This window comes from Lepidochelys kempii, chromosome 4 (genome assembly GCF_965140285.1).
Source record: "Lepidochelys kempii isolate rLepKem1 chromosome 4, rLepKem1.hap1, whole genome shotgun sequence".
NCBI lineage: Eukaryota > Metazoa > Chordata > Testudines > Cheloniidae > Lepidochelys > Lepidochelys kempii.
In genome coordinates, this window is record NC_136383.1 from 126,180,093 (window position 1) to 126,204,523 (window position 24,431).

General features: G+C 40.6%; 2 protein-coding genes across 13 annotated transcripts in view; one reads left to right on the forward strand and one right to left on the reverse strand.

The window, feature by feature from the left end:
- The window catches only part of MAEA (macrophage erythroblast attacher, E3 ubiquitin ligase), a 118,041-nt gene extending 110,753 nt beyond the window's left edge, over window positions 1–7,288 (reverse strand). For 2 of the 7 annotated variants that reach the window (XM_073342789.1, XM_073342787.1), the window contains exon 1: window positions 6,118–6,240. In XM_073342789.1, coding sequence (XP_073198890.1) covers window positions 6,118–6,186 — 69 coding nt within the window. In that variant the 5' untranslated portion in view covers window positions 6,187–6,240. The other 5 variants (XM_073342794.2, XM_073342795.2, XM_073342788.1 and 2 more) reach the window with 5 other exon arrangements.
- Window positions 7,289–13,839: 6,551 nt separating this feature from the next.
- CTBP1 (C-terminal binding protein 1) overlaps window positions 13,840–24,431 on the forward strand; it is a 429,621-nt gene continuing 419,029 nt past the window's right edge. For 5 of the 6 annotated variants that reach the window (XM_073342801.2, XM_073342803.2, XM_073342802.2 and 2 more), the window contains exon 1: window positions 13,840–14,041. The gene's annotated coding sequence lies outside the window, so the exon portion shown is untranslated. The remainder of the gene's footprint in view (window positions 14,042–24,431) is intronic. The other variant, XM_073342814.2, reaches the window with a different exon arrangement.

Sequence of the window (24,431 nt, forward strand, 5' to 3'; positions counted from 1 at the left end):
TTGTAGCATCCGCCTGCATCTTACTTTATTTAAGCAAAAAGGCATGACAATTTCACAATTTGTGAAACATGCTACACTAATGTATATGTAAAGTCTTGCGTATGAGCATACAGTATTTCTACATAGTATATTTTCAGGCCCTGGGCTAAGAAAGGCCAAGTATATCATGAAGGTAACATCTTATGTTTACAGGTACTGAATGATTTTGCGGTCATGCCCTGCCAGCAAATATATGGCTGCCAAAACAGTTGTTTGCTAAATGTATAGGCCTAGAGATAAGGTGCCACACTGATTAATACATGGACTACTACAGCAAAGAATAGTGGGGAGGGGTTTAAAAGAAAGTGAGATACACTGAGGAAGCAAGAGCTGATTAGAGAATGTAGGACAAAGAAATCTTGCATTTATTTTTATACTATGTTTCATGACACTTAAGCTCTGAAATGCTCTTCATTCATGATTTAGCAAAAATGAAGAGAATTTGATAAGTTTCCTTTACTTCTATTTTCTAGCAGCTTTCACTAATTCAGATAATTTTACAATTATATAATAGTATTACAGTAGTGCCCAGAGACCTCAAATATGTTAGGTATTGTACAAACATAGGAAGCCAATGCCAGAGAGTTAATAATCTGGAAACAAAAGTGATACAAAGCATTGTTGAGGAGAGATGAGGGCTACAAGCAAATATACTACAAGTATAACTTAATTATTAGTAAAAAGAAAAGGAGTACTTGTGGCACCTTAGAGACTAACAAATTTATGTGAGCATAAGCTTTTGTGAGCTACAGCTCACTTCATCGAATGCATCCAATGAAGTGAGCTGTAGCTCACGAAAGCTTATGCTCACATAAATTTGTTAGTCTCTAAGGTGCCACAAGTACTTTTCTTTTTGCGAATACAGACTAACACGGTGCTACTCTGAAACCCTTAATTATTAGCGTCCTGTCTTTGAAGCAAATGCTAATAAGATCCCCCCTCCTCAAAGTATCAGGAAATTCCATGCTTAAAATGATTTTCTGCAGGTGCAACAACTTACTGGAAGTCAGAAAATGAAATCTACAGCCTATAGCTACTCTAATACCTGTTTATAAAATTATGCCCGTCTCTGCTCATAAGTACATTTCCTTACTTTGGTTGTACTAAACAAATATACTTTATTGCCAGGGCAAAGGAGTGAGTCCCATTAGATTCAAAGCCTGATGGTTCTTCAACATCAAAGTTACTTCAAAGGGTTGCTATAGGAGAATTTAGAGAATGCTTGCACAGAGCCCAACAGCAGAAGTATGTCAGACTATCCTCTTCTCAGCACATATTTTATTTAGTAAAATGGATGGGGTTGCTTGCAGGTAACAGCAAGATCATACTCCTATTCCGTAAATCCTCTTTTTTTTGTACCATCTATGCTGTATCAAAAACATGTTAAAGAGTATGAAGTCTTGCCTCTTCTGTTCTCCTTCTCTTCTCTCCAAATCACACCCACTGAAATAATAATGCAGCTATTCCCTCAAAAGTTTCTGATGATATTGTAAGTCAATTGAATATTGCTCTTGGACATTTCAGCAAATCCAAGACCCAATTAGAACCTTAATTTATTTACAGGATTTTGTTTGACAGTCAAAGTTGGCCTGAGCACAGGATGGGAACAACATATACTATATCTATTCATGTTCTCCCACTGTCCCACTTAAGGTGTACTGGTAAACTGCTCTGCACAGCTCAGAAGAACTTGGTACCTTCCATCAGAGAATGCTACACTGAGTCCAGCTTCACTACTTTAAGAACAGAAGAATGGCCATACTGGGTCAGACCAATGGTCCATCTAGTCAGGTATCCTGCCTTCCAACATTGGACAATGCCAGATGCTTCAGAGGGAATGAACAGAACAGGTAATCAAGTGATCCATCCCCCGTTGCCCATTCCCAGCTTCCTGCAAACAGAGCCTAGGAACACTTCAGAGCATGATTTTACATCCATGTCCACCCTAGCTAATAGCCATTGATGGACCAATCCTCTCTGAATGTATCTAATTCTTTTTTGAACCTTGTTATAGTCTTGGCCTTCACAACATCCTCTGGCAAAGAGTTCCACAGGTTGACTGTGCATTGTGTGAAGAATTACTTCCTTTTGTCTGTTTTAAACCTGCTGTCTATTAATTACATTTAGTGACACCTAATTCTAGCGTTATGAGGAGTAAATAACAACACTTCCTTATTCACTTTCTCTGCACTGGTCAAGATTTTATAGACCTCTAAGATATCCCCCCTAAGTCATCTCTTTTCCAAGCTGAAAAGTCCCAATCTCATTAACTTTTCCTCACACAGAAGGTGTTCCATACCCTTAATCATTTTTGTTGCCCTCTCTGTACCTTTTCCAATTCCAATATATCTTTTTTGAGATGGGGTGACCAGATCTGCACACAGTATTCAAGATGTGGGCATACCATGAATTTATATAGAGGCAATATGATATTTTCTGTATTATTGTCTACCTCTTTCCTAAAGATTCCCAACACTGTTTGCTTTTTTGACTGCCGCTGCACACTGAGGGGATGTTTTCAGAGAAAAATCCACAATGACACCAAAATCTCTTTCTTGAGTAGTAACAGCTAATTTAGACCTTATCATTGTATATGTATAGGTGGGATAATGTTTTCCAATATAGATTACTTTGCATTTATCAATACTGAATTTCATCTTCCATTTTGTTGCCCAGTCACCCAGTTTTGTGAGATTCCTTTGTAATACTTCACAGTCTGCTTTGAACTTAACTATCTTGAGTAGTTTTGTATTATCTGCAATTTTTGCCACCAAAGTGTTTATCCCTTTTTCCAGATCATTTATGAATATGTTGAACAGGACTGGTCCCAGTACAGACCCCAGGGGGACACCACTATTTACCTCTCTCCATTCTGAGAGCTGACTATTTATTCCTACTCCTTGTTAGCTATCTTTTAACCAGTTACTGATTCATGAGAGGCCCTCTTAGCCTATGACAGCTTACTTTGGTGAGGGACCTTGTCAAAGGCTTTCTGAAAATCTAAGTACACTATAGCCACTGAATCCCGCTTGTCCACATGCTTGTTGACCCCCCCCAACAGCTTTTCAACAGCTGCTTATGCCAGAAGTTGACCAATGGCCTTCAAAAGGGGCTAAAGCCTCCCAACACTGCTCCCAGCTCCCCTTCAAACTAAGCAAAGCTACTTTCACTGATACTTGGCTAACAGCTGCAGCCCAGAGTCCCAACCTACCATCACTGGAGCAGCCCAGGTAAAAATATTTTGACTTCTAGTCACACTTCTCTCTACCAGTTTCTGGTTCACTTCTCGTTCCATCCAGCTTGATAATTCAGCTTTTTCATAGTTATTTACATTTCCAAAGATACAAATGAATTACATTATTTTCTGATGTCACTTGTTTATTTGTACATCAGCTCTGAACTACACTCAGAGTGTTGACACCCTTTAATTTCCTTTTGTCAGTGCATATTGGAGGCTTCATGTATTATGCTTTCAGATGAGCTGTAAACCAAAATTCCCTATCAGTGGGGTTTATTAGAGATTGATGCAACTTTTTTGGGAAAAATAGCAAGTAACCCTCATGTCCTGAGGAGGAAAACAGCATAAGTAATTATATTCTGTACACTTAAATTACTCCCACAGATTCAGCTGAGTAAGTCTCTTCACTTTCCCTTGAAAAATAATACCGTACAGAATTGCTGAAGCAGAATGTTGCTGCACTTCCACTCCAGAAACTACCTCATTTTAGCATTAAGAGGGATTTTCCCTATAGAGAGTATCATAAGCACTCCTTCCCATGAAAGGCACTCTTATGGAACGTACTGTAACGTAGAGCTATTACACAACTGCTATTATTTAGTAACTTGGGCATGAGCAAGTTAAAGGGAGGAAACAGGAAGGATATAAATGTAGTTCTGACTTCCTTATAGTTTACTTACATCAATTAGAGAAAATTGCCAGTGTCCACAGATCGGTAACAAAGTATTATAGCTGCCACCACAGTGACCATAATAAGTTTATATGCATGTGTTTTATAGACTGTTTTAAGTTCTTAAGAACCAACTAGAGATGAAAATTCACTCTGTCCTTTTCACCTCTACCAAAAAGTTGTTTTCTCTAGCATGGATAATGGTTTGAAATCTCCACAGTCAAGGAAACTTAAGGGGATAAATGCAAGTTGTAACTAAACAGTGACTGCTTCAAGAGTTTTTTTGTAATAAGAACGAATATTAAACAGAAAGGAAGCTTCTGGAGCACTGAGGGGTGGGGGAGAGACAAAACACAAAAAGAATTAAGTGCCATCTAAACATCACCCTTATGACATTAAACAGCCTTGTATTAACAGTGTTATTCAAACTAAATAGCTTGAGTTATTTCATGACAATAAAAGGAATATTTCATTATAATTAAAATGCTGCAAAAAATCCCTCATCAAGAGTAAATAGCAGACTTGAAAAATGCCTTAAAACTAGTTTAAAATGACTGCCTTCTTCTTCAAATGGGGGACAGTAGATTGCCTTAAATGGTATAGAGAGAGAGAGAGAAAAAAAGCAAACCATTGTCTGTCACTAGATGTAAATACTGAGGAATACGACAGATTGTCTAAACACAATATGAATGTGTCAATAAATAAACCACTAAAACAGGCTTCTTTGTCGATGATTTTCTTAATTTTGTTGCTGGCTGTGGAAAGTACCAACAGTGCCTTTCTAAGGGGACTTAAAGTTTAACCCAGATACTGTCAAGCTGTAACTACTTCAGGATGACAGGGAAAATAAATCTTCAGATATAAAATGGGAATCAAGACAGTCCCAAAGGTGAAGAGGAAATGAGGGGGTAGGACAGGAGGAGGAAGGGAAGAGCAAGAGACAGATGGGAAGAACATGGGCAGAAAACTGCAACACAAACAAACAAAAAAACCAACCACACAACACTCTGTATATTAAAGTACAACATGACTTAAGCCCAAAAGTTTATTTTGTAAAACGTTTTTGGTACACACTATATGAAAAAATATATTCTAGTTAAATCAGACATAAGGGATGGAAAAGGCCTATTAAGCAGTCCAGCTCATCTCTCCTCACTCCCACTTAGCCAGCACAGGATTAGTTCCCTACAGTAAATTCAACTGCAGTTGAATTGGTTGATCTAATATATATTAAAAATATTCTAAATGATCAATTCACCACTTCCCCTAGGAGACTATTCCCCAGTTTAACAGATCTTATTGTCAGCAATATTTACCCTTAATGGTCACTTTAGATTTTTGTTTGCTCATTTTATGATGTCTGGCCAGCCTATGCAATTCACCTCCCACATAGGGAGTTAACACCCTTCAGATACAGTCAGTTACTACATCAGCCACCCCAACCCTTTAGTAGTATCCAGCCAAGCTATGGATATTTAACTCTTTCTTCCTTATAAGCTCTCCAGTCCCTTTAATCATTTTTATCTCGACACACTGCAGTTCATCTCCATCTTTGGGAACCCAGATGCCAAGGAACCATATTCCCCCCCCCACCCCACCACCTCTTAACAATGATACATTGCTCTAACTCCTTTAAAAATTCCTTCTAAATAATCAGTGCTCACAGCCCCCTTAAATCATTTCCATTGCCCTGCACCCTCCAGTCTGTCCCAGTCACACCCCTCCCCACACAGCACCCTTCAGTCACATCTTTGCCATGGCATATTCAGCTCTTTCCTTCTCCTAAGTCAACCCCTCCAGTCCCTTCAATCGTTTTCATTTTTGTTGTTGCTCAGGGGACTCCACCCCACCTACATCTTCAGGGTATGGAACTGCCCAGGGAAGGCATCATATTCCAGGCACGTTCCTCAACATCAAAAGAAAGAAAATAACCCTTATTGGTATAGGGCAAGGCAGACGGAGGGGGGCACTGAAAGGGGTCCAGTGAACTGGGGTCTCCCCACATTACACACCTTGGGGCCCGAGGGGTTTATAATACAGGGCGTGGGGGACCACAGCTTGTCAAGCCCCAAGCTCCCTTTAGCCCTGCCCAGCTAGGCCATGACCAACCTCGCCCAACCCCTGCCTGGCCCTCCCCTCCCCACAGGCACCCAGGATGCCTAGCACCCACCTTGAGAGTGGGATACTCCTGCACCTTCAAAGTCATTGAGAGCTGAGCAGCTGATTCCTGCACCGCCATCTTGGATTGGGCACCAACCTCCTCCCACCCCCTCCCCGCGCAGAGTCCAAAAGAGCTACCTACGGCGCGCGTTGCATGGTGGGCAATAAAGGACTTCCTCCTCCTTCCTTTCCCCCGCCCCTCTCGTCCCTGATGGAGACGGGCTGAACCAACAGATTACCTCTCCCCCTCCCAAAGCCGGGTGGTATGAGCCACAGGACAGTGGCGGTGGAAGAGAAAGGAAGAGAGTATCCATCCAATCATTGCATCCCTTTCGCATCGATCACTTCATAGGCTTGGTCCCGCCCTCTAATTTGTGAAAGCCTGTTTGATTGGATGATACATGAGTGTCAGGGAGAGCTACGCATTCCCGTAGGCGGGGATTACATCTAGGATTGACAGTTTTATTTTCCAATCAAATTATCCAGACTTTCATTCAGCCCAATCAGAATCTCCTTTCTGTTTGGGTGGGCGGGACGTAAAAAGTACATTTTTACGGTGAGTTAAAGAGGAGGCTTTAACTACCCGCCGTGAGGTGTCCGGAGGGGGGGCAGCGTAAGCGAAGCCGGGACGGGCAGCCTGCCGTGTACGTCTCGATTGGCAGGCAGAGGGGCCAATGCACGCAGCAGACCCAGCGACGGACCCAGCGACGAGCGAATGGGAAGCGAGGGTGGCTGGGGCAAGCGGGGGGCAGCGAGCCGCCTCGGTTGTTGCCGGAGTTTGTGCGCGGGGAGACGGGGAGGGGGTGATCCCTAGTAAGCCGCGTAGGGAGGAGCGGGAGTGAGGCGGCGGCGCCGGCGGCGGGAAGAGGTTTAAGTAGCGGAGGCAGAGTGAGTCCTCTCCCCCTCAGCCCGGAGCGGGGACTCCCACCTTACCCGCCTCCCGGGGGACGCCACTCTCCTCTCCCCACAGCCCCGACCCGGCCCCTTCGGCGGGGCGGCCCCCGCCGTTGGCGGGCGTTTGTCCGGGGCGTGTGGGAGGTGCCAGCTGGCCTCAGCCAGGGCCAAGCGCTGGCCGGCCAGCTCCGTTCACCGGGGCGCCTTCCGTCGACGGCCTGGCTGAGTCCTGTGCGCGGCCCGCGGAGCCTGGCAGGGAGAGACGCACCCTTCCCAGCTGCCCGGAGCGCCAACCCCGGGGCGAGGGAGAGTCTGCCCCCCTCCCCTCCCCTCCTCTTGCCCCAGCTGTGCCTGGAAAGGGTGCTTGTTCCAGGCTTAGCCAATAAATAGTCCCCTGTCTCGCTGCACTGGGCGCCGGCCTGTTCTTGGGTTGCCAGTTTTGGTTGGAGGTATTCCTGGAGGTTTCATCCCATGACATCATCTTTGATTAAAGATTAATCTTTAATTTCTGGGGCGTCCAGGACAATCCTGGAGGGTTGGCAACCCTAGTCTGTTACCATGTAAGAAGGGCCGGAGCCTGCAGTTTTTCTTATGGTTACTCCCGTTGATTTCCTGTGGCAGTAGACAGACGCATGGGAGTTTTTGCAGAATCAGGACCTGAACCAGCTGCTCTCCGTAGTGATCTGGGGACTGGCAGAGAACCGTTCTTTATGGTCTGCAGAATGAAACGTTTTGAGGCTATCCTTTTTAGGATCGTGCATAACACTCATCACTGGTTTCTGAGCACTTTAGTGGGTTGGGATGGGAGATGCCCCATGAAAATCTTCTCTGAGGAATTAGCCTGCAGAATGAAAAAAAGATGGAGAACCACTGATCCAAAAGTTGGATGTGAAGGGAAAGGTCACAAGTTGTTTCTTACTCTGTTGACATCTGTGGCAGAACTATTGACTTCAGTGGTGCAGGAAGCAATCTTGTATGACCCTTATACTTTGAGAAGTGCACCTTATTGATGAACATGATGGTCCACGGTTTAAAAGTGCATGTATATGAAATGTCCATGGGTAGTGACAGTGACTTTGCTGCCCTTCCTGGTTAAAGTTTGGCTGCATTATTTCTGTTAATTTCTCAGAGTGCAGCCACCAATTCTTGCTGGTCGCTGTGACAAATTTTCCTAAAATACTTTAGAAAAAACAAAAATATGTACATATACATGTCCAAATAATTGTAATTTATTTATATAGGGGTTTTTTTTGCTGCCTCCCCCAGCTCCCCACTGCCCCCCTTAGGGCTCCCCATTGCCCTGAGCTCCCTTCCACAGCCTCGCACCCCAGGCTCGCCCCACTTCTTGCCTCTTGACCATGGCGCCCAGTAAGGCTGGCCCAGCTGAAAGCCCACTGCCCTGGGTTGAAGCCTGTCCCCAGAGCCCATCAGCTGAATTGGTGGGGGAGGGAGGGAGGGAGGGCTGAAGCCTTCCCTTAGAGTCCAGTGGCTGAAGTGGGGGGTCTGCTGAAGCCCTCCCCTGGGCACTGCTGGCAGGGGCCAATACTTTTCCCTCTCCCCCATCTCTGTTGAGGAGGCTATCCTGGCCGCAGGAAAACCCCTTGGTGGCCATATTTGCAAAATACTGGCCTAAGGGCTAGATCCTGCAACTGGATCTGCATGGATGGACCTTGATTGACTTTTACTGAGGCTCCATGCAGATATAGAGGTTTCAGTGTGTCAAGATGAACTATTGAAGCCTTAGGTAGATAGTGTGTACACACACATTTACAGAGCACTATCATGTTCTTCCTATTTTTTTCATGTAGATATGAAATACATACACATTTTTTAAAGATTCTTTAAACAGAAAGTTTTATTCTAGACTATGTGAGTTCAGTAGTTAATTAATTAGCACTAAGAACATGGAAAGAAAAATTAGCAAAGGGTGGATATTTTGTTGTAAATTATTAGGCTAATGTGTGAAATATGTAGCTACTGAACATTAGATATATATTTACATGTAATTTATTTTGCTTTGTATATTTAGTTACGTCTACTAATCTTAATTGTACCATATTTTCCATATGTAATTTTATGCTTAATGTTGAACTTCAACAATATGCAAAATGACCATATTTCACAAATATAAAGTGATCATAGGCATATGTGTGCAAAGTGAGTCAACCTTTGTCCTGTAGAACTATTGGTGAATGTTTGTCAGAAATTAGTAGTCAAAGTTGAAGAGGTTTGCTCAATGGAAACAGATGGCTGAGCCATCATCATGTCACAGGAAACAGCATGCATTCTTAGTTTAACACAAGAGGGAGCATGTCTAATCTTTAACCTTTAAATATTGCAGCTTCAGAGAGAGAGCTTTAATTGTTGAATGTCAACTAAGTTATGTTCTAGGTGGCATGGTTAAATATTTATACAGCCTATATGTACATTATTGGCATGTTTTCAATTTAAAGTTGTTGCAACTATTAGTTCATGCAAGTAGTGGCATAGAGGGAGTGTGGACTAGAACTAAACTAATCATCTAATCTCTCAAATATTTAAATTTATGTTAAAGAAAATGGAGTGGTCAGTAACTTCCTGCTGAAATTAAAATCAATGAATGATGTTGTTGTAAACATTCAAGTACAGAAATGGGCCTTTGATTTTAATGATAAAATAATAATCTTTTTGTTTTCAAGTTTCCGCTGATTACGCCCCCCCCTTCCAAAATTATGGAGCCCAAGTTTAATTTTAACGGAGTTGTGATTAATGCAAAACAAGTCTGTTTATACAATGGTTAGTTCTTAAGTACTATCTTTGTGTAATTCTTACAAAAGCCAAGAAGTATAAATTTGGAGTATATTAAGAAGGATGTGTGTGGCCATAACTTGTTGCTTTCTCCCTGTCCTCTAGCGGGATGACATAAGAAAGAAATGTTAGATTAATTTTTTTATTTTGAATTTGTATTTCCAGGTTTTGATGATCGTCCTTTTCAAATAGTTTATCAATAGGAATGAACATTGTAATTAATGACACCACATCCAACTATTTAATCACTTTGGATAGTATACATTAAAAAATAGGGTTGTCATGCGATTAAAAAAAATTAATCACATGATTAATCGCACTGTTCAACAATAATAGAATACCATTTATTTAAATAGTTCTGGATATTTTCTACATTTTCAAATATATTTCAATTACAACACAATACAAAGTGTACAGTGCTTACTTTATATTTATTTTTGATTACAAATATTTGTACTGTAAAAAACAAAAGAAATAGTATTTTTCAATTCATCTAATACAACTACATCAGTGCAATCTCTTTATCATAAAAGTTGAACTTACAAGTGTAGAATTATGTACAAAAAATACTGCAGTCAAAAATAAAACAAGGTAAAATTTTAGCACCTACAAGTCCACTCAGTCCTACTTCTTGTTCAGCCAGTCGCTCAGACAAACAAGTTTGTTTACATTTGCAGAAGATAATGCTGCCTGCTTCTTGTTTACAGTATCACCTGAAAGTGAGGACAGGCATTTTCATGGACAGTTGTAGCTGGTGTTGCAAGATATTTTTGTGCCAGATGCACTAGAGATTCATATGTCCCCTCATGCTTCAACCACCACTCCAGAGGACATGCGTACATGCTGATAATGGGTTCTGCTCGATAGCCATCTGAAGCAGTGCAGACCAACGCATGTTCATTTTCATCATGCAGAAGAGAAGAATGAGGGGGGATTTGATAGCTGCTTTCAACTACCTGAAAGGGGGTTCCAAAGAGGATGGATCTAGACTGTTCTCAGTGGTAGCAGATGACAGAACGAGGAGTAATGGTCTGAAGTTGCAGTGGGGGAGGTTTAGGTTGCATATTCGGAAAAACTTTTTCACTAGGAGGGTGGTGAAACACTGGAATGCGTTACCTAAGGAGGTGGTGGAATCTCCTTCCTTAGAAATTTTTAAGGTGAGTCTTGACAAAGCCCTGGCTGGGATGATTTAGTTGGGGATTGGTCCTGCTTTGAGCAGGGGGTTGGACTAGATGACCTCCTGAGGTCCCTTCCAACCCTGATATTCTGTGATCATCTGAGTCAGATGCCACCGGCAGAAAGGCTGATTTTTATTTTATTTATTTATTTATTTATTGGTGGTTCGGGTTCTATAATTTCCACTGTTGGAGTGTTGCTCTTTTAAGACTTCTGAAAGCATGCTCTACACCTCATCCCTCTCAGATTTTGGAAGGCACTTCAGATTCTAAAACTTTCAGGCCAGTGATGTAGCTATCTTTAGAAATCGCACATTAATACCTTCTTTGTGTTTTGCCAGATCTGCTGTGAAAGTGTTCTTAAAATGAACAACATGTGCTAGGTCATCATCCGAGACTGCTATAACATGAAATATATGTCAGAATGCAGATAAAACAGAGTAGGAGACATACAATTCTCCCCCAAGGAGTTCAGTCACAAATTTAATTAATGCACTATTTTATTAACAAGCATTATCAGCATGGAAGCATGTCCTCTGGAATGGCCAAAGCATGAAGGGGCATATGAATGTTTAGCATAACTGGCATGCAAATACCTTGCAGTGCCGGCTACAAAAGTGCCATGCGAATGCCTGTTCTCACTTTCACGTGACATTGTAATTAAGAAGTGGGCAGCGATATCGCCCGTAAATGTAAACAAACTTGTTTGTCTTAGCAATTGACTGAACAAGAAGTAGGACTGAATGGACTTGTAGGCTCTAAAGTTTTACGTTGTTTTGTTTTTGAGTGCAGTTATGTGACAAAAAAAGGTACATTTGTAAGTTGCACTTACACGATAAAGAAATTGCACTACAGTACTTGTATGAGATGAACTGAAAAATTCTATTTCTTTTGTTTGCCATTTTACAGTCCAAATATTTGTAATAAAAATTAATAATATAAAGTGAGCACTGTCAACTTTGTATATTGTGTTATAATTGAAATCTATATATTTTAAAATGTAGAAAAACATCCAAAATATTTAATACATTTTAATTGGTATTCTATTGTTTAACAGTGCAATTACAACTGCGAATAATTGATAGCCCTATTAAAAATCTTAACTACTCTACATACTACCTAGTAGACTAAAACAGAAACCTCACTATTACTCTGTTGACAAGTAACTAATTATATATTTAAAGTGTATATTTATGGCCATCCAGTTGGCTTAATCTGAGCTATATGGGAGGATGGGAGATCTAACTTTTTCTAGGGTGGAAATTGTTAACAAATAATATTTACTGTATGCACAACGTTATACATAACATGGAGACATGGTCCATACTAGAGTGACTTGCCATATACAATGATTTGGTAGTAAGAGAGTGTTTATATGTGGCAGAGAAGAGGCAGAATGGATCTGACATACTTCTTGGTTTATGTTCAAGCAACCATTATGTTTTTGGGAAGTTGGGAGGAATAGTATTTGGAGAAATAATAACCCACACCCCCCCCTTGGACTGCTAACAGGGAGCGTTTGAGTAGATTTGAATTCAATAACTCTGCCTATTGATAGGAGAATATAGCCCCAAGGAATGGACTGTTATCGTTTTTAGCCACATATTTATTTCTGTAATATATCTTTTAATTTGAAGGGGATTTTAAAATGAAAAATAATGCTTCAGAATAAGGGACTGGGAGAAAGCAAAATTTGAATTTGAATGACTTAATAGTGATATTCTGAGGTTCTGCATTAGTGAGATGAGGGCTATATTGGCTTATATGCATTCTGTTGAACTGAGGGATAACTGAATGTACACTTTGGTTTCTTTGTCTGACATGTTTTTTTACTTTGACCTGTCAATCCATGTATGTTTACATTTTACAAAAAAAATGTACTAGTATGTGAATAGAATTTAATGCTTGTATTGCAGTTGTGACAGTTGACTTGTAATTGTGAAATGACTGTTGTTCCTTGGTTATATGTATATAGGATGAACAATCCTAGTAAAGATGTACATTAAAAGCAAAAGCTATAATGTTGCACTATGTCCTGGCTATTTAGTCATCTATATTAAATAAGTTGTCCATCTTAGTGCAGTTTCCATGGGTCAGTTATCCATGCCATAAAACCATCACCACTTCAGTCACTGACTCATTGACTTGGTCAAAGATTGAATAAGTGTACAGATTGGCTTGCCTTGTCACCCCGTCCAGCAGCATTGTAAAGTAGCCATTGCAGAGCAAACAAAAATTATGTTCAGCCACCTTACCATGATGATGAGGGCATTTTACTTGCCTGTCAGAAAAAGTATTTGCTTCCAGCAAGTGGTGTGAGTAGAATTTTACAAAGCTGCCTTAGAGGATTAGCGATGACACACATTGTCAAGGGCCACTGTCTGTGCTGACCAGTTCTTTGAATAGACAACTTAATATCTCCAGGACTATCCAATAAATTCACTTAAAAGTTATTTAAAAGTTACTGTGTATTCAGACTACCCTGTTTTCAAATATTAATAAATATTTATTAATGTGTTTTTATAAAAAGTAAAGCACCAGATTCACATTGTAGATCAAAGGGTCTGTGAAATTTTATTTTTAAAAAGGAATGTTTTATTTATATTGGAAAAGTGCAAATAAGGCTTCCAGAGCTGATAAAATGGGTGTACTTTTGTGTCCCTAAAACTTTTTGAATAGTCTAAATGGATATTTAAAAAATATTTTAAAAAATCACCTGTTTTAGCTAGGAGCAATTTTTTGCGGGCTTGAGTTATAACCCCCTGCAAATAGAGGTTTAGGATGGAAGTGCTGACACAGACTGAACTATAGAGCAGTGTCCGTCGTGCTGCTGTAATAATTGCCCGGACAGTGTTTTCTGCTTTCCCATTACTGTGTTCTGTTCCTCTCTAATTCACTATTTTTAAACTTTCTGAGAAGTTTGATATTATTTAGAGCACACAAAGTGCGTGGAATAACCTGAGGAGTAAAACTGTTCAGTAGCATAGACTTGTTAATCTCAGCCTGATCTTGTCAGTAACAGCAGAGCAGAGGGAGAGGGAGAAGGAGAGGAACTCCGGCTGGGGCAGCGCTCCAAAGGTTTGTCTGTTATTTTATGGATAAATTACATCTCAGCACCAAACTATTAAGTATGCGGAGTGTTGTTTGTAATCTGTAGATTCCGCAGTTGCGAAAATGTGTGTGTTTAGCTGTATTGTTTGTTTGCAACGGGGAAGATTTGCCTGTGTGTGTATGGAAGAGAGCGAGTGTGTTACGATCTGGGAAACGCTGAAGAAGAAGAAACCCTGTTGGTTCTCCATGCAAATGACCGCTTTGGTTGTAACAAAAGCCTTGATGTTGGGCTTGGAAAAATGATCTGACAGTGTAACAACCCCAGGCCACTTTCGCCATGTTTTTGTTTATTCATGTTTCATTCCGTTTTCCGTAGCTATCTCACAGATGTTTCCAATTTCACTGTTTTTACACTGTCGATCCTCCTTTTTTGGAGTTAGCAGTAAAATGTGTGAAAGAATGTTAACAAAACAGAGAGGTGTTGCAGATGTTTATACTTTAGTTCTTGCGTTGCGCTTGACGGTATTGGCAGAGGGATACAGTACATACGAAGGAACGTCAGAAGCATCTGTTTTAACTACGGAGCTTGTAATTTCTAAATGTGCCCATTGTAACTTGGATTTTAACATAAGCAGATGAAGTGAACACATTCCTGATACAATATGTCCAGTTAGTATCCTTTTTGGTTGTTACTATTTGGGGGGGTGGGGGGAAGATAAAAATAAGAGCGAGGAAAGGAATATATGTGACACAACATGTATGCTCCTAGATAAACTCCTGCCATCTCCTAGTGCCTTTAAATATTTGAACAGCTTCTGTTAAGTCAAATAAAATTGGTTACCATGAGAAACAAAAAAGTATAATAGAATAGTTTAAACAGACTAATGAAAACGTTAACAAGGAATTGCTTTAGAAATATTCCTAGAATGGTAGTAGTGGGAAAAATCGTTTAAACAGAATTAGTAGTAACACATTTAAACCTTTTAGCCACGGATGAACCTGGAAAATGCTCGCTCTCTTCCCCCCTCCCCTCCCCAGAAATAACCTGCAGAGATGAATGATGAATCTTAATGTCATATACATTGATATATTGAAATGTAATTTTGTCTATTAACCACATACAAACAGTTGGTTTATAAAATTGCATGCTTGTTGAACATATCAAGACATACACCTATAAAACCTTAAATCTTAAAGGACAAAATGATTCAATGTCCAGAGCTACTGTTTAAATCAAACGTATGGTGAGATGTAAAGTTACTTAAATCCTCGCTCACTATGCATATGTGGATCTCATAATCTCTCTTCATAGGCTGGAGATTAAAGAGAAAAGGATTACTGAATCTAGAGAATTTTTTAGCAGAAGACCTGTAGCCTTACTCTGGGAATTAACATTGAAGAGGCTTTTAAGGAGGGGCAGGATTGCGGTAAACATTTTGTTGTAGTGTATAATCGTAATAATTCTAGAAATGGATCTTTCTTGTTGGTTCTGAATGATCACCAGCCAATTGTATAAGTGTTCACGTAAGTGAATGGAATCAATCTTTTATATGTTTCATAATAAAGAACCTTCCTGCCCCAACAAAAGCAAAACAAAAAACTTTGCATAGATTTTTATGTCACCAAGTAGCAATATGGGTAAAGCATGTCATTCTATGCATTGTATCCACTTGTTTTTTGTTTTTCTGAAATAAAGCGTTTTTCTTTCTTGTCTGAAAATAAAGCTTTGAACGGCTTCCCCATTTTAAAACATGAATATGATACTTGTGTGTATATATATATTTGATTGCTTTCTAAAATTTGACAGTATCAAATGGAAAATGGCCTACGCGGAAAAAGAAGTTTAAATAAAACCAGAAATTTCATATTGTGGTCAGTCTTTATTGTGGTAATTAAGAATGGAGCCTAATAGACTTTGACCATGCTCCTACTCCTGCTTCAGCTGAGAAGAAGTTAAGATGCTATGTTACACTTTTTGCAAAAGTGTTTCAGCTGATGAAGCAGACCATTTCCTATGGACAGGAAAGTCATGCTTATTTGTTTGGAGAAAAGTTGCTGATCATACTGACTCTTGAAGGAATGGGACAAAGAAGAGGCTAAGTGGAGATACTGGTTACTGATTAATTGTGTGGAATATGGAAAGAATGTGAAAATTTTTCTTTTAATTGTTTATTGTGAAAAAGTTTTGGGAAAACATTATTATTACAAATAATATTTTTTGTAAAAAATATATATATACTTCTAATGTACTGGTGGAATATTTGACTTTTTAAAGTACACATTAGAACTAGTAGTTCAGCATAGTCCATCCTGGAATTTGTCAATAGCAAATCTTATAAGCATTTTAAATGTTTTATTGGGACTCTTTCTCAGCCTCCTGTGTCAGGACATAATCCCACTCTTTCTCCTCCCAACTCCTTGTATCTGTTATGAAACCTGTGGTTAGAAAGCCCTGAATTATCTTGATGAAACACCATTCAGTGAAAACACATGAAACTGAATTGCTTAGATTGGAAGATTGTTCAGAATTATTAAAATATATTTACAAATTAGTGTGAGTTATATTGCTGAAACTGTATTACAATACAAAAATAATATTTAACACAGTTATTGCAGTTCCACAAAAGCATTTAAGAAATACCATTAGTTGTGTTATGCTCTACATGCTTTATTCTTAGTGACCAGTGGGGGGGGGGAGGGAGAGGCGGCTGTATATGGGGGGTTTTTTGTTGTTTTTTTTCTTTATTTGAGGAGTGGGAGTAAAAAAAAAAAAACAGTAACCCCTCAGGTGATATAGTACAATAGCAATGATTAGTTATTTTTAGTTTGGTATCTTATCTATTTATTTTAGACATAAATGTTTATTTAAGTAAAAGTTGCTAGTTTTATGTAGAAATTGGTTATTTGTCTCAGGAGGTAAATTAATTTCAAATACATCTTGTACTCAAATGAGTTGACATACATAATCACTTGTACCTTCAATTCACGTTTCATTATGTTGCTTTGTTCAGAATATACACTATCTTTTTTTTTTTTTTTTGTTTTTTAACAACACTGTGTATATATTTGACATATGTCAAGAAAGGGATGCAGTATGGCCTAGTAAACAGAGCAATAGAATGGGATTCAGGAGACCAGAATTCTTTTCCTGGCTCTGTCATTGGCTTGTTGTGTGACATGGGCAAATCTTATCACTTATCTGTGCATCAGTTTTGGTTTCTGTAAAATAGGGACAGTGATACTTTGAAAATCTACTGATGAAAAATGCAATGTAAGAGCTAGGTATTATTATTTATTGACAAAATGGGATGGAAAGCTCTGATGGCTTCTCATTAGTATGCACTCATCATGGACGATGGGTGAACCACCCCCCCTTTGGGGAGGCTAGCCCCCCCCCCGGCCCTGCCCCTTCCACCCAAGGTCCTGCCTGCCAGAGCCTTGAGCCTCTCCAGCCCCATGGCAGGAGGAGCCCCAGCCAAACTGTCCCAACCCCTGGTCCAGTCTGAGCACCAGCCTGAGATCCAGCCTGATCCCTGGGTCAACCCGAGCCGCCCTGGACCGCCGGCCAGCCTGAGCACCAGCCCAGGCCACCAGCCGAGCCCCAAGCTCTAGGCCACCAGCCCAAGCTCAGACCACACCGGCTTAGAGGGAGAGGGGGAGCAAGGGTGGGATCTTGAGGTGGAGCATGGGAGGGGGCCCCAGGCTAGGTTAGGGGAGGTTTAGCCTCCGCTGACCTATTATACATGCCGCCTATGGAGCTCATGTGACTTCTTGGTGGTGGTTCATCTGAAGGCTTTTTATTTGCAACTGGGCTGGCATCCAAAATTTAAAATGTCCAGTCACTAGTGGTTTGATGACACACTAGCAAACAGCCCAGATAAAATGATGATGTGTGTGCAATCAGGATTTTTAATCTTAATTTTGACACTTGGATTTAAAGGAGAAATTGTGAGAGTGGGATTTGGACGTTGGGGGGGGGTTATCTCTAAAAATCCAATAAGTACTTTTAAAATGAAATAACAAATGGTGTATTTCCTCAACTCCAAATAGCTCTGTAATAACAAAGACTTATTTTGTTTTAAAATTTAAAACCCATGAATTTTTTAGTTGACTTGTTCAGATTGGCTGGCTGAGACTCTGTGCTAGAAAAGTAAATTTAACAATAAATTTGTTGTAGGCTAAAATATGTTTAAAAAAGAACAACAACAAAAAAACTCCCAACCCCTCATCCCCTTGCTCCTTCCCTTCCTCCCCCCCCCCCCCCGCCGCCGCCTGCTCCACAACTTCTGGCCTTCTCAATTTCTGCTCGCTGACTATACTGGATTACTGAATCTTTTTGGTCTTGATTTTGCAAATAGTTATGCATGTATTTAATCTTAAATAGTCAACACTTTGAAGTCAATGTGTCTGCTCAAGTGCTTATAGTAAGAATATGATAAAGTTTTGCAATCTTGTACTTCTTAGTGTCTTCTACTGTAACTTGATCATATGGAATGGATATGGCAGTCAAACTGAACTGACATTCTGAAGTGTTACAAGCTTTCCCTTAGGTTAGGTGCACTTTAAATATATGATCCAAGACAATTAGGAAAGAAGTAGGAATGGTGCTCATCCACATCTATTTGTACATCATAGAGTCTTGTGTAAATTGATCTTAGACTGGATATAAAAGTATGCAGGATAATTTTATTTTGAAGAAGTATGCACCAAACAGCTTAAAAAGCATTAGACTGATTTCTCAGCCTGTACAGTTCTAATCTAATATATGGTCATTTACCATAGTTTACAACAGTACTCGTTGTTTATGGTTGCTTAGGACTGATCAGTCCTAATCAGTATGCCCCTTTGCCAGATTGAAGCAGTTGAATGTCAAAACCGAATGGTAAAATGTTAGGAAATTATGGTTTGAAAGACTCCCTGCATTTTAAGAAGATTCCATAGTTTCCTTTTGTGTCATTCTGCTTCAAATATCTGTCAAAACTGTCTTGATCTTTGTTGATAGAATCAGTCTTTGGTCCCTAGTTGAAACTGCTATCATTGCAACACTTAGTTTGCAACAACTGGAAATAATTTAAATGGAGACTCTAACTTGTTTATATATATATTTTTAAAAGTTTGAAAATAATTTTCTCCCACTAATTTTCCATTTAGCAGACTTTTTTTTCTTATGGTGAGCAAGCCAACACGGCTAAATTTTTTGTAAATTTCTTTGTACAACAATATTAGCCATGTCTGCACAACTCCTGGAATCTGAGTTCAGTAGTAATATGAAAAGCATTATTTATCCTATATAAATAGTGGCTGCTGTTTAGATTTCTCAGTAAGAAAGCGATGGAGTTCTTTTAGCTCTAAAAATTAGAATCCAGATCACACTTTGGACCTAGTAAATTATAACATTTGTTACATGGGTAAAACTCAGAGCCTAAATTACTTGACAATAACGTTTATCTTAATTTTCTTGCAAGTAGAGAATCCTTGCAACTTCTGCTGCATTCTTAATACATTTGTTTGCCTTTCTAAGATGCCCTGTCTAGTGCCCTCTTGTCAGACAAGAAACCCATCTCCATTTTATTCTTCACTGAAGTAATGGAGTCATGATAAATCACTATGTTGTGTTTTGACTGTTGCTACTGCAGGCTGAAGTGTGTTCCTCCTTTTTGCTATTGTCAAAAGGTGGCAAAATAAATAACTTTTTTTTGTAAAAAGAAAGCTAATGAGAGGGAGGATGCCCCTGAACAGCCCCTTCCTGACCCAGGGCAGCTGGTAAGCACCGAGGTATAGGAAAGGGGATTATACCTACCTCGCAAAGCAGTGGTGAATACTGGAATCCCAGAGCTGGAGTCCCAGAAGAGCTGTGGGAAGGAAAGAGTCCCCACGGAGTGCTTTTGCAACCAGTGCACCTGGACCTCTGCAAATGTCTGGGCTCCATGGTGTACTGCATATGCCCATGAAAACTTTGCTCGGTGCACTGGGCACTCGCAATGGGGCTGGGGCTAGCTGTGCACAGTGTGGACCTGCTGGCAGTGCCTATGGCTTGCTTGGGGGTCAAGCAGGGTTCACTTGGAGGCTGGGCACACCACATTCAGCCTTTCCTGAAAAGTTGGTAGAGTTGGGCAACTCAGGAGCAGTCAGGCACAGTGCCCCACAGAGCACCGGGGGCAGTAGGGGGCAGAGGCGGAGGCTCTAGGACTGTGCTCTGCTGCGGGCTGGTACCGTGCTCCTTTGCAACCTTAATATTCTTTTAATGTAGTTTTTTGTATATGTATATTGAAAAAAATCCAATTCATGAAGATAACTTTAAGAGTCAATGTCATTAGTCTACTGTTTTTCTTATTAACCTGACAAGGAAGGATTTGAGATATCTGTACTTTCAGCAATAGAGAATTTAGATACTATATTCATATTATGGCCATGTCTACACCACAGAGTTAAGTCAAATTAAGTTATATCAACTGTCATAAACTGTCGTAATTACATCTCTTGTGCATGGTCACACAACACTCCTTTGTGTCAGCGGAGCATGTCCGCAGCTGTGCTCTAGCACCAATAGAACAGTGCACTGTGGGTCGCTATTCCACTATGCAAATCGCCACTTTCTCCTGCTAGGAATTCTGGGATTGGATCGCAGTGCCTAATGGGGCCGGATCACCTCCATCATGGGGGCATCTTTTCCGTCCCATAATTCCAAGGTCTTCCAACTGCATGTCATGGCGTTCTTTAACTGTCCCTGTAAACTTTGCACTTGCTATCTCTGCCTGAAAGCATAGATCTTGAACTACTCACCAGTCTTATTATGATAGGTGTTTTGAACACAGTGCAGCTGATCCTGCAGTATTTCATGAGCTGCGAATCTCAAAAGGAATCCATGGTGCCTGTCCTGCTGTGTGCCATGGAAAGAAACAATTCAAGTTTTATGTTGGCAAGTTTCATGGAGCAGCTGCAACAAACTGTTGCTACTGGGCTCGGGAAACAAGCACCGAGTGGTGAGATTGGATTGTGATGCAGGTATGGGATGATGAGCAGTGGCTGCAGAACTTTCGTATGCCCAAAGTCACTTTCCTTGAACTGTGTGCAGAGCTTGCCCCCACCCTGCAGCGCGAGGACACCGAAATAAGAGCTGCCATCACAGTGGAATAGCGAGTGGTGATTGCAGTGTGGAAACTGGCAACTCCAGACTGCTACCGGTCAATGGAAAATCAGTTTGGAGCTGGGAAGTCCACCCTGGGGGTTGCGGTGAGGCAAGTATGTAGGGCAATTAATCGCCTCCTGCTACAAAGGACTGTGACTCTGGGCAATGCAGGAAATAGTGGATGGCTTTGCAGCAATGGGATTCCTTAACTGTGGCAGGGTGATAGATGGCATGCATATCCTAATTTTGGCCCGAGACCATATTGCGACAGAGTACTTCAACAGAAAGAGCTACTTCTCTATGGAATTGCAGGTGCTGGTGGATCACTGGGGTCATTCACAGACATCAACTTGGAGTGGTTAAGAAGGTGCATGACACACGTATCTTCAGGAACACTGACCTATATAGAAAGCTGCATGTAGGGACTTTCTTTCCAGACCACAGGATTCCATTAGGGGATGTGGAAATGCCCATAATGATTCTGGGAGACCCAGCCTACCCATTACTCCCATGGCTCATGAAACCATACACCGGAAACCTTGACAGCAGCAAGGAGCACTTCAGCAACAGGCTCAGCAGGTGTCAAATGACTGTAGAATGTGCACTGGGAGATTAATGGGTCACTGGTGCTGCCTTTTGGGCATGTTAGACTTCAATGAGGAAAATATTTCCATGGTCATAGCAGCCTGCTCTGAATCATATTTGTGAAGTGAAGGGGGAAAAGTTTCCCCAGAGGTGGAGTGCTGAGATGCCACTGTGTTTGAATTTCTGTTGCAAACATCCTGTGTAGATCACAAATAAAGAATCACTGTCTTTGTAAGACTCAATTTTTATTCAACAGCAATACACAGATTAACACAGCTAGGGTCCACCTATCGAGGAAGGGGAAGAGCATATTTGGATGCAGATTGGCTAACCTAGTGAGGAGGGCTTTAAACTAGGTTCAAAGAGGGCAGGTGCCCAAAGTCCACAGGTAAGTCAAAAACATGGAGACCTGGGAGAAGGGTCAGAATTTCAGGGCAAGCATGGGCTGTTAGAGCAGCGATAAAGGAGAGACAAGACAGAACTGCTGGGGGTGGGGGGATCAAATCAGTATCTTAGAAGTCTGTATACTAATGCGAGAAGTATGGGGAATAAGCATGAAGAACTCGAAATGCTATAAATAAACACAACTATGACATAGCTGGCATCACAGAGACTTGGTGGGATAATATGCATGACTGGAATCTTGGTATAGAATGGTACAGCTACTCAGGAAGGCGGGCAGGGAAAAAAGGGGAGGGTGTGTTGCCTTATATATTAAAAATGTATATACTTGGACTGAGGTTGAGACGGAAATAGGAGACAGACCTGTTAAAGTCTCTGGGCAAGGATAAAAGGGGTAAAACACAAGGGTGATTTCATGGTAGTGACTACTACAGACCACCTAACCAGGAAAAAGAGGTGGATGAGACTTTCTTTGAACAACTAACAAAATCATCCAAAGCACAGGACTTAGTGGTGATGTTGGACTTCAACTACTCAGACGTCTGTTGGGAAAATAACATAGCAAGGCACAGATTATCCAACAAGTTCTTGGAATGTATTGGAGACAATTTTTCATTTCAGAAGGTGGAGAAAGCTACTGGGGAGAGGCTGTTCTAGATTTGATTTTGACAAATCGGGAGAACCTGGTTGACAATTTGAAAGTGGAAGGCAGCTTGGGTGAAAGTGATCATGAAATGATAGAGTTCATGATTCTAAGGAATGGTAGGAGGGAGAACAGCAAAATAAAGACCGTGGATTTCAAGAAGGCGGACTTTAGTAAACTCAGGGAGTTGGTCGGTAAGATCCCATGGGAAGCAAGTCTTAGGGGAAAAACAATTGAAGACAGTTGGCAGTTTTTCAAAGAAACATTATTAAGGGCACAAGGGCAAACTATCCCATTGTGTAGGAAAGATAGGAAGCATGGCAAGAGACCATCTTGGCTTAACGAGGAGATCTTCAATGATCTAAAAATAAAAAGTCCTACAGAAAGTGTAAAGTAGGTCAAATTACAAAGGATTAATATAAACAAATAACACAAGTATGTAGTGACAAAATAAGAAAGGCCAAGGCACAAAACGAAATCAAACTAGCTAGAGACATAAAGGGTAACAAGAAAACATTCTACACATACATTAGAAGCAAGAGGAAGTCCAAGGACAGCATAGGCCTGTTACTCAATGAGGGAGGAAAATAATAACAGAAGATGTGGAAATGGCAGAGGTGCTTAATGACTTCTTTGTTTCGGTTTTTACCAAGAAGGTTGGTGGTGATTGGACGTCTAACGTAGTGAATGCCAGTGAAAATGTGGTAGGTTCAGAGGCTAAAGTAGGAAAAGAACAACTTAAAAATTACTTAGACAAATTAGATGTCTTCAAGTCACCAGGGCCTGATGAAATGCATCCTAGAATACTCAAGGAGCTGACTGAGGAGAAATCTGAGCCATTAGCAATTATCTTTGAAATGTCATGGAAGACAGGAGAGAATCCAGAAGACTGGATAATGGCAAATATAGTGCCAATCTATAAAAAGGGAAATAAGGACAACCAGGGGAATTACAGAGCAGTCAGCTTAACTTCTGTGTCCGGAAAATAATGGAGGAAATAATTAAGTAATCACTTTGCAAACATCTAGAAGATAATAAGGTGATAAGTAACAGCATGGATTTGTCAAGAACAAATCGTGTCAAACCAACCTGATAGTTTTCTTTGACAGGGTAACAAGCCTTGTGGATAGGTGGGAAGCAGTAAACGTGGTATATCTTGACTTAAGCAAAGCTTTTGATACTGTCTCACATAACCTTCTCATAAACAAACTAGGGAAATGCAACCTAGATGTAACTACTATAAGGTAGGTGCAACTGATTGGAAAACTGTTCCCAGGGAGTAGTTATTAACGGTTCACAGTCATGCTGGAAGAGCATGACGAGTGGGATCCCTCAGGGATCAGTTCTGGGTCTGGTTCTGTTCCATATCTTTATCAGTGATTTAGATAATGGCATAGAGAGTACACTTATAACGTTTGCGAATGATACCAAGCTGGGAAGGGTTGCAAGTGCAGCCGTTGGAGGATAGGATTAAAATTCAAAATGATCTGGACAGACTGGAGAAGTGGCCTGAAATAAATAGAATGAAATTCAATAAGGATAAATGCAAAGTACTTCATTTAGGAAGGAACAATCAGTTGCACACATACAAAATGGGAAATGACTGCCTAGGAAAGAGTACTGCAGAAAGGGATCTGGGGGTCATAGTGGACCACAAG